We start from the raw sequence: 11000 nt of genomic DNA, 5'->3' as shown, positions 1-11000 counted from the left end.
GTCTACACTTGTTGAATTCTGCGTATGTGATAAATACATTTTGATTTATTTTAGGTATCTGTACTTTACTTTAATATTTACATTTTTTACGACTTTTAATTTTACTTCACTGCAATCCTAAAGAAATAATGTACTTTTTACTCCATGCATTTTCCCTGGCACCCAAAAGTACTTGTTACATTTTCAATGCTTAGCAGGACAGGAACGTTTTAAATAAAAAAGGTGGAAGTTATACAAATATATAAAATTGTGCCATCTGATCATCTTATTATAAACTATTTGAAATTATATATACTTTTACTTTTGATATTCTACTTTTAGACTTTTATTCAAGTAGTATTTTTCTGGGGGACTTTTCTATGAAGGTATCTTTACTTTTACTCAAGTATAACAATTGAGTACTTTTTCCACCACTGCGTATCTCTTGCCTGCTCCGTTGTCTTAATAATTACACAGAAATGCTGTCTGACCCTAGTGCAGCTGTAAGCATGCGGGTCTGATCTGCTGGCTAGGAAGGTGGGAAGAGGCCAGATAAAGTGGGAACATTCTAGCTAGCCAATGATCTTTTGTAGAAAACATATCAAAAAAACTCGTAACAACCTAAGCATTATGAAACTTTTATTTGATCAAATAAGCCTCACATATTTAAAAAAAAAAAAACTCCTCACTTGGTCTGCTTAATCTGCGCAGACAGATTTTGGGCGGAGTCGACCCTCTCGCTTTGCCTCTTCTTCTCTGGCTCTGTTCGTTGTGATATAAGAAGTGTAAAATTTGCGGAAGAGATGTTGAATGCAGGCGTGGCACTATAACTTCCGCCTTCAAACCCAGAACAACAGAGAAATGGTGAGTGACTTTAATCATAAATACCGATGCAAATCTCTGATTTCAAATTCCTAGGTTAAAACAGTATATTTTTTCTGGGGGCTTGATAGTTGCACAGATTAATGTGGGCGGGACGGTGCGCACCAAAAAAAATCTGGATCAAAGCTGTTCTCAAACCAGTTGGACTTGTATACTTGTCTGATCCGATCCTTTTGATTATATTACATCTAGAACGCGCTGACACCACCACAACATTCATTGATTGTTCAATACTATGCAAAAGAACAAGGAGGCTAAATATGCTTGTAGTAACATGGTACTTCCTCTCTAGAGGTCTGGACAGCAGTCTGTCTGAGACGTAAAGGTAAAGCCTCAGTTGTGTGTGCTGAGAATGGGGGGGGTTTCTGGAAGATTGTCGTAATCATTGATCTGTAATAGTAGTGTTTCAAAATTAATCTCGTCACCCCCTCCCTCAGACAGCGACACTACGCCCATACCTGAATGCTGTGCGTGCCACACTGCAGGCCGCTCTCTGCCTGGAGAACTTCTCCTCTCAGGTGGTGGAGCGCCACAACAAGCCAGAGGTGGAGGTCAGGTGAGTGAGCTCTCTCGTGCTCTCTTCTCATAATGATATCATTAGTGTTATTTGTGACACACTGTCTTTTGTCATTACAGGAGTAGTAAAGAGCTCTTACTACAGCCTGTGGTAATCAGCCGCAATGACAAGGAGAAGGTCCTAATCGAGGGCTCCATCAACTCTGTGCGAGTCAGCATTGCTGTGAAGCAGGTCAGGGGTTATGACCCTCCTTCTCGCTTTCAATGTCACCCTTCCATTATCTTGATGTTGTGTGTTAAGTAGAGTCTTTCTCATACACTGAGTGTAAAAAACACACACAAAAACAACAACTTTAAGAACACCTGTTCTTTCCATGACAGACTGACCAGGTGAATCCAGATGAAAGCTGTGATCAGTTATTGATGTTACTTGTTCAATCCACTTCAATCAGTGTAGATGAAGGGGAGGAGACAGGTTATATATATATATTATCTTTAAGACAATTGAGACATGGATTGTGTATATGTGCCATTCAGAGGATGAATGGGCAAGACAAAATATTGAAATGCCTTTGAACGGGGTATGGTAGTAGGTGCCAGGCGCACCAGTTTGTGTCAAGAACTGCAACACTGCTGTGTTTTTCACACTACAGTTTCCTGTGTAAATCAAGACTTGACACAACTGTGGGAAACATTGGAGTCAACATGGGCCAGCATCCCTGTGGAATGCTTTCGACACCTTGTAGAGTCCACGCCCCAACAAATTGAGGCTGTTCTGGGGGGGAACTCAATATTAGGAATGTTTTGTACACTAAGTGTAGATTTTAAACGCCTTTGTCTGCCAATTAATAAAAAAGTGTGTTCAAGGGAAATGCTTACTGGTGCTCTGATTGGCTCCATCAGGCTGATGAGATTGAGAAGATCCTGTGCCACAAGTTCATGCGCTTCATGATGATGAGAGCAGAGAACTTCTTCATTCTCAGGAGGAAATCCGTTGAGGTGAGAGAGAGGAGTCAAGACAACCGGACACAATCCAGTTGGTGTTAGTATTGCTTCAGATGTTGTAAGACCTCTCTTCCTCCATCCTGTCATCTAGGGCTATGACATTAGTTTCCTCATCACCAACTTCCACACGGAGCAGATGTACAAGCACAAGCTAGTGGACTTCGTCATCACCTTCATGGAGGAGATTGACAAGGAGATCAGCGAGATGAAGCTGTCTGTCAATGCCCGTGCCCGTATCGTTGCGGAGGAGTTCCTCAAGAATGTAAGACCGCTATGTTTTTAGAGGAAAAAAAAAATCTAGATTCTAATGCATTTATAGAAATGTGGTCAAACCACTGGGAATAATGAAACAATTATGTTTGTCAATGGCTTCTGTTGCAGTTCTGAGGCGGTGTCATCGCATCCCTCTCACTTATCACATGACTTGGCCATGACCATGGATCTGTGAGAGAAAGGGCAGGCTCAAGGGCCCGATAGCAGGAAGAGGGTGGTGACGCGTACTGTGAGTGAACAACCAATCCATGGCGAAGACTATAGAAAAGTGACCAATCCAGTGTGGGTGTGGGGCACCCAACTGCGTCTCCCACGTATGTACTGTAGTCATAAATATTGATGACTGTATATAATTAAATGTTTCATTTTCTGCCTCTTAGAGCAAATCTCAAAACCAAGGCGGGTCCTTAAAAGTATTAACCAGGTTGATATTCATGACGGGGACAATGAGAATGTGTTGCAACTGAAACAGCCTGTATTGTTTTTATACATTCTTTATGTACACTTGTCTTTTTTTTTTTTTTTTTTTTTTACAAAATATTAACCTGTTAAGTACGCTCATCATGGAGAGAGGAAAAACAAGATGTATGGTTACATTTTAGTACAAGACGCATCACAGATTTATTAAGCTGTCATACGATACGAAATGATAATGATGAATGATATAATCAAATAAAACTCATGACAGCTTGTTTGTACTTTTGAGTAATGGTGCTTGTGTGTTTCTCATACATTCTCTCCTTTTTGGCCACATCCTCAGTCATGAGGTTGAGTGTGCATACCATTTTGATTTGCACGTTGTCTAGTTCTATTTCTGTGGCACTAGCTGTGTTGGTTGAGACTAGTCTCTGCTAAGATGAGCTGTTTCTGTTCGTAAAGGACTCTGTATTATTTCAGTTGTGAGAAAGGGGAAGTGAATGTGTTTGCTGGCCCTAGTATGAGTGAGTCAGATCTTGCATGCTTCCTGGCCGTGTGGGCCTCTAGCTCAGACTGTGGTTGGAGTATTTATGGTGAAGGTGATTTTCCCTTCTTTCGTAAGCCTACTGCCAACGCGTATTGCATTATAGCCAATTATTTTAAGTTTATTTTCATAACACTTTGTTCCAGCATATTCATTCAACACTAGTGCTCTTTGGTAAGTTGTATGCAATTATGTATTTGGCTGATTGAGAAAAATCCACATTTCCAGAAAAAGATGAGGTCAATTGTAATTACCTCTTATGAATCTGAGGCATCTGTATAAAAATACCACATCTTTATTGAAGCTGTAAGAGGAGGATTCTTGACATTTTGAAAACAATGAGCAAACATTTGGATCCAATAGCAGCCTACATAAGCACCAACAATTGGATTTGCCCACATATGCACCTGCTGATTGTGTAGCCAAACAATACAAATATACTGAACAAAATATAAATGCAACATGTAAAGTATTGGCTTCATGAGCTGAAATAAGATCCCAGAAATGTTCCATACTCAGACAAAGCTTAACTTGTGTGCTCAAATTGGTTTATATCACTGTTTAGTGAGCGTTTCTCCTTTGCCAAGATAATCCACCCACCTGTCTTATCAACAAGCTGATTAAACAGCATGATGATTACACAGGTGGACATTGTGCTAGGGACAAAAGGCCACTCTAAAATGTGCAGTTTTGTCACGTAACACAATGCCACAGATGTCTCAAGTTTTTCAGGGAACGTGCAATTAGCATGCTGACGGCATCAATGTCAATTTCTCTACCAAAGCTGCCTCCAATGTTTTAGAGAATTTGACAGTACGTCCAAGCAGCCTCACAGCCGCAAACCATGTGTAACCATGCCTAGGGTTGCACATTTTGGGAAATATTCAGAGGTGGAAACTTTCAGTGGGAATTAATGGGAATATATGCAAATTAATAATACCATTTAAATGTAATGTTTTTTGCATTGGATATATTTACTATATCAGATGGAGACAGAACAAACCTTTTACCTTTAAGTAGACGTAATTGCAAATGATTAAATCCTTCCAATGGAAATAAACAATTTTTAGTTACGAATTTAACTTTAAATGAGATGACTCTTCATGGGATGATTTCACTGAACAACCAAAAGGAATATTGAATGATCCCCAATGATCCATCGCATCTCCCAAAAACATTTAACATCTGTAAAATGATAGTCTAGAAACTAAAGCTTTGGTTGTCTTCCTCTCAGACTTCTGTGTCTTCTCCCTGGACCTCAATGTCCACCTCTTGAACATAAGACTCTGAGGCCTCATCTTCACTATCACTTTCCAACCTTTGAGATTGGTGCGTTGTCAGGCTCAAAAAGCCTCAATTTTGCGTGGATGGCCACCAATTTTTCAACCCTTGTATTGATCAGCCTGTTGCGTGCTTTGGTGTGTGTGTTCCCAAACAAGGACCAGTTGCACTCTGAGGTGGCTGATGTTGGTGGGATTTGGAGGATGATGGAGGCAACAGGAGAAAGAGCCTCAGATCCACGAAGTCCCTTCCACTAGGTGGCTGATGCGACATGTTGGCACGACTACCATATTGCATCTCCATCCTAAAGCCCTTGCTTGGAAGTGAACTTCGCCAGACCGGCAAGAACCTTGCCCTCATCCAGGCCAAGGTGGCGAGACACGGCAGTGATGACACCATAGACTTGGGGTCCAACATGTACGCTGCGGCGTGTATGGACTTCAGGCAGAAGTCTTCATGCTTTTTGATATATTTCAGAACTGTAGTTTCCTCTGCTTGGAGCAACAGTGAAGTGGGCAGGGCAGTACAGATTTATTCTCTTACATCTGCAAGCAGAGTCTGAACATCAGACAGGATGGCATTGTCTCCCTCAATCTGTGTAATGGCTACTGCTATAGGTTTCAGGCTGCTTACCACTCTCTCCCAAAATACATAATCCAGGAGGATCCTCTTGATGGGGCTGTCCATATCGGCAGACTGTGACATGGCCATTTCTCCACACTCCAGACTCCTTCCCCTCCAGGAGAACACACCCCAACGGGTGTTGCTGGGCAGCTTCAATGTGGTGCTCTTATTCTTCTCACTTTGCATGGTGAGGTAGATTGCTGCTATAACCTGATGACTCTAAACATATCTAACTATTTCCTTGGCTCTCTTGTAGAGTGTATCCATTGTTTTTAGCGCCATGATGTCCTTGAGGAGCAGATTCAATGCATGAGCAACACAGCCAATGAGTGTGATGTGAGGGTAGGACTCCTCCACTTTAGAACAAGCAGCCTTCATGTTCGCAGCATTGCCTGTCACCAGTGCAAATACCTTCTGTGGTCCAAGGTAGAGGTCGACCGATTATGATTTTTCAACGCCGATACCGATTATTGGAGGACAAATAAAAAGCAGATACCGATTAGGCCAATTTTTTAAAATATATTCGTAATAATGACAATTACAGCAATACTGAATGAACACTTAATATAATATAATAAATCAATAAAATCAATTTAGCATTAAATAAATATTTAAACCTGTTCAATTTGGTTTAAATAATGCAAAAACAAAATGTTGGAGAAAAAAGTAAAAGTGCAATATGTGCCATGTAAGAAAGCAACATTTTAAGTTCCTTGGTCAAAACATGAGAACATATGAAAGCTGGTGGTTCCTTCTAACACGAGTCTTCAATATCCCCAGGTAAGAAGTTTTAGGTTGTAGTTATTATAGGAAGTATAGGACTATTTCTCTCTATACAATTTGTATTTCATATACCTTTGACTATTGGATGTTCTTATAGGCACTTTAGTATTGCCAGTGTAACAGTATAGCTTCCGTCCCTCTCCTCGCTCCTACCTGGGCTTGAACCAGGAACACATTGACAACAGCCACCTTCGAAGCAGCGTTACCCATGCAGAGCAAGGGGAACAACTACTCCAAGTCTCAGAGTGAATGATGTTTGAAACACACCCCGCTAACTAGCTCGCCATTTCACATCACATCGTTACACCAGCCTAATCTCAGGAGTTGATAGGCTTGAATTCATAAACAGCAGAGCTGCTGGCAAAACGCACGAAAGTACTGTTTGAATGAATGCTTATGAGCCTGCTGGTGCCCACCATCGCTCAGACTGCTCTATCAAATCATAGACTTAATTATAACATAATAACACACAGAAATATGAGCCTTAGGTCATTAATATGGTCGAATCCGGAAACTATCATCTCGAAAACAAAACATTTATTATTTCAGTGAAATACGGAACCGTTCCGTATTTTATCTAACGGGTGGCATCCATCAGTCTAAATATTCCTGTTACATTGCACAACCTTCAATGTTATGTCATAATTACGTAAAATTCTGGCAAATTAGTTCACAACGAGCCAGGCGGCCCACACTGTTGCATATGCCAGCAGCCTACCACCCTGCATACCACTGCTGTCTTGCTTCTGAAGCTAAGCAGGGTTGGTCCTGGTCAGTTCCTGGATGGGAGACCAGATGCTGCTGGAAGTGGTGTTGGAGGGCCAGTAGGAGGCACTCTTTCCTCTGCTCTAATTTTTCTTATCCCAATGTGATTGGGGACACTGGCCTGTGTAGAGTGCCGTCTTTCGGATGGGACGTTAAAAGGGTGTCCTGACTCTCTGAGGACATTAAAAGATCCCATGGCACTTATCGTAAGAGTAGGGGTGTTAACCCCGGTGTCCTGGCTAAATTCCCAATCTGGCCCTCAAACCATCACGGTCACCTAATAATCCCCAGTTTACAATTGGCTCATTCATCCCCCTCCTCTCCCCTGTAGCTATTCCCCAGGTCGTTGCTGCAAATGAGAACGTGTTCTCAATCAACTTACCTGGTAAAATAACAGATAAATACAAAAGATACCCTGACTCTACGTGCAATGAACGCAAGAGGAGTGACACAATTTCACCTGGTTAATATTGCCTGCTAACCTGGATTTATTTTAGCTAAATATGCAGGTTTAAAAATATATACTTCTGTGTATTGATTTTAAGAAAGGCATTGATGTTTATGGTTAGGCACACGGAGCAACAACAGTCCTTTTTCGCAAATGCGCACCGCATCGATTATGTGCAACGCAGGACACGCTAGATAAACTAGTAATATCATCAACCATGATAACTAGTGATTATGATTGATTAAGTTTAATGCCAGTGTGGGAGTAAATAGTACATATAGGATGGATATAATACGATAGAGCAAAGATAGGTGGACATCAGACCACAGGAAAAGGTGACACTTAAGTGCATCAGACAGCTGGATGTCTGTCCTATGTCTGTCCTTACTAGTCCTAATAAGGACAGACATACCAAAGAGCACACCAAGCTAAACATAAGTACGAAGGCCAAAGACATAGGCCCATAGGATAAGATGGGCATATATTATTTTTAGGACATGAAGGGGTCCTGCCACCATTATAACTTGACTGAAAGCAGATATGGGCGTTATTGGGCGTAAACAAGCAGAAAGCTTAGACTAAAAGATAATGGTGGCAGATCGATTGAGGGAAGTAACTTAATTTGCATGTGGGATGGACTCATATGCTGAATGTGTATAAGAACAGAGCCAGTGCTTAGGGTCTGTGGTTGTTCTGCGGACCAGCAAGGCTTCTGATATTTTGTATTAAAACCTTTATTGAATTCACAAGTTCTTGTAAGTGTTATATTTGTAAGACAATTTTCCACCACACTAGCTAGCAATTTACCTTGGCTTCTTACTGCATTCGCGTAACAGACGGGCTCCTCATGAGGCAGGTGGTTAGAGCGTTGGACTAGTTAACCATAAGGTTGCAAGATTGAATCCCTGAGCTGACAAGGTAAAAATCTGTCGTTCTGCCCCTGAACAAGGCAGTTAACCCACCGTTCCTAGGCCGTCATTGAAAATAAGAATGTTCTTAACTGACTTGCCTAGTTAAATACATGTGTAAAAAAAAAATGGCAAAATCCAAAATTACCGATTTCCGATTGTTATGAAAACTTGAAATCAGCCCTAATTAATCGGCCATTCCGATTAATCGGTTGACCTCTAGTCCAAGGTCATTGATGACTGCCTTCAGCTCATCTGTTATGTAGAGACCGGTGTGTTTGTTGTCCCTTGTGTCTGGGCTCTTGTAGAATACTGGTTGAGGGGTGGAGATGATGTAGTTAATTATTCCTTGCCCACGAACATTCGACAACCCATCAGAGATGATTGCAATACAGTCTGCTTTCTCTATGCTTTGCTTGACCTTCACTTGAACTCTGTTGAACTCTGCATCCATCAAATGAGTAGATAAAGCATGTCTGGTTGGAGGGGTGTATGCTGGGTGAAGAACATTCAGAAATCTCTTCCAATACACATTGCCTGTGAGCAATCAGTTGCATACACAGCTCGAGCAAGACTTTTATCAGCATTTCTCTGACTACGTTCCTCCATTGAGTCAAAAAACTTCTGATTCCAGGAGGACCATGAGTTGTTGCTATCGATAAGGTGTCTGATTCATCATTTTCACCTCGAATAGAAGTAGAGGGACTTTTGTCAGAGGTTGCTTGTGAGCGCTGAGGGAACTTTATGCACATGACCAGATGATTCTGCATCTTTGCCTCATTTTTCACATGTGATTTAGCACAGTATTTGCAAATGTGCACAGCTTTTCCTTCTACATTAGCTTTAGTGAAATGTCTCCACACATCAGATAGTGCCCGTGGCATTCTCCTGTAAAGATTAGAAAGAAAATAGGGTCACACCTACACACTTTGCTTAAGGCAACTATTTACTAGTTAACAAAAAATTATGTATGTCATATAAAATATATTCACCCCACCCAGTATTGTAATCAGAACTTACCAGAAAGCATGTAGTCCTTGGCTCAGACAGTGTAGTAGTGTGGGCTCAATGGCATCTCATTAGTGTGCAAGATCTTGAGAATCAGCTGTACATGTGATGGAATAATGCACTGTGCATGCAGAGGGTTACAATTCCATTGAATTGGAGGTAGTTTAACCAAAATATGCCGCAAGACCAAGAATTGCCTTATGTGTATCCCATAAAAAAGGTTCACTGTTAAAAGCTAACTTTTTTGATGAATTTAAGCAAAAGTCCCAAAATTCCTGGGCTTAACGTCCCATGGAAAAAATTCTGAAAAATTCTGGAAATTTACCAGAAAGTTTCCGACCCTTTGCAACCCTAACCACATCAGCCCAGGACCTCCACATCCGGCTTCTTCACCTGCGGGATGTCTGAGACCAGCCACCTGGACAGCTGATGAAACTGAGGAGTATTTATTCTGTAATAAAGCCCTTATGTGGGGAATTGGCTGGGCCTGGCTCCCCAGTGGGTTGGCCTGGCTCCCAAGTGGGTGGGCCTATGCCCTCCCAGGGCTGTGCCCCTGCCCAGTTCTGTGAAATCCATAGATTAGGACCTAATGAATTTATTACAATTGACTGATTTCCTTATATGTTGAACTGTACTCAGTAAAATTGTTGCATGTTTCATTTATATTTTTGTTCAGTATAATAATATGATACATACAGGTAACTGCCAAAATAAAGGAAACACCAACATAAAGTGTTTTAATAGGGCGTTGGGCCACCACGGCATATTGTTTACATCATTTTCATTCGTGCCCTGTAGATGGGGGCATAGCCATGGTATTCAAAATAATGGCCTGCCCAGTATTTTTAAACATGACCCCAGAGAGGAAGAGGCGAAGCAAGAGGTTTTACTCCACCCAAAATCTGTCCACGAAAAATACATATATATTTCTTTATGGAGCTCAATTAGTGTTGAATTTGATCCACAAAAAAATGTAATTGCTAATTTGTTATGTATGGCTTATTTGATCGAATAAATGTTTTGTAGATATTACCAGCGTTAACATGGACATTTCCCATTGAGGGCTTCCACCATATTAAGTAGTCAACTGGGTGGGGATTCCTATGAGTTGGGAGCAATGAGCCAATGAAGAAGAAAATTGAATACTTTAAATTGAAGGCGCTGCCCATGCTTTCACAGACGCTATAATGGCAAAGATAAAGATTAGTCCTCTATCTAGCTCTATGGGCTGGTGTTCACAAGCAATCTGCCCTCACACTGGCTAGAATGGTCTCCCAACTGATTTCGCCTCTCGCCCGACTTCCTTCCATCTTCGAGGACATGCATTAACATTGTGAAAGCAGTCAATCAACTGTCTTGTCAATATAATTAGTAGACCATCTTTGATAACCCTAAGCATGATGGGATATTAATTGCTTAATTAACTCAGGAACCACACCTGTGTGGAAGCACCTGCTTTCAAAATACTTTGTATCCCTAATTTATTTGACAGTTACCTGTAGATTACATAACACATTGACATGAAAAGACAACACAGTGACACTTTTGAGGTTCAAATTAGACAAGT

The 11000-nt window shown here is 41.1% G+C and overlaps 1 protein-coding gene across 1 annotated transcript; it reads left to right on the top strand.

The window, feature by feature from the left end:
* Positions 1-565: 565 nt before the first annotated feature.
* Positions 566-3360, top strand: LOC110527945 (actin-related protein 2/3 complex subunit 4). Its single transcript, XM_021609583.2, has 6 exons — positions 566-843; positions 1299-1417; positions 1498-1609; positions 2281-2376; positions 2474-2644; positions 2764-3360. Exons 1-6 carry the CDS (start codon positions 790-792, stop codon positions 2767-2769), a joined length of 558 nt encoding a protein of 185 aa, XP_021465258.1. The 5' UTR covers positions 566-789; the 3' UTR covers positions 2770-3360.
* Positions 3361-11000: the final 7640 nt, after the last annotated feature.

Source organism: Oncorhynchus mykiss, chromosome 7, assembly GCF_013265735.2.
Source record: "Oncorhynchus mykiss isolate Arlee chromosome 7, USDA_OmykA_1.1, whole genome shotgun sequence".
Lineage (NCBI taxonomy): Eukaryota > Metazoa > Chordata > Actinopteri > Salmoniformes > Salmonidae > Oncorhynchus > Oncorhynchus mykiss.
Note: the sequence above shows the minus strand (reverse complement) of the source record. Positions and strands in the feature narration are given on the sequence as shown.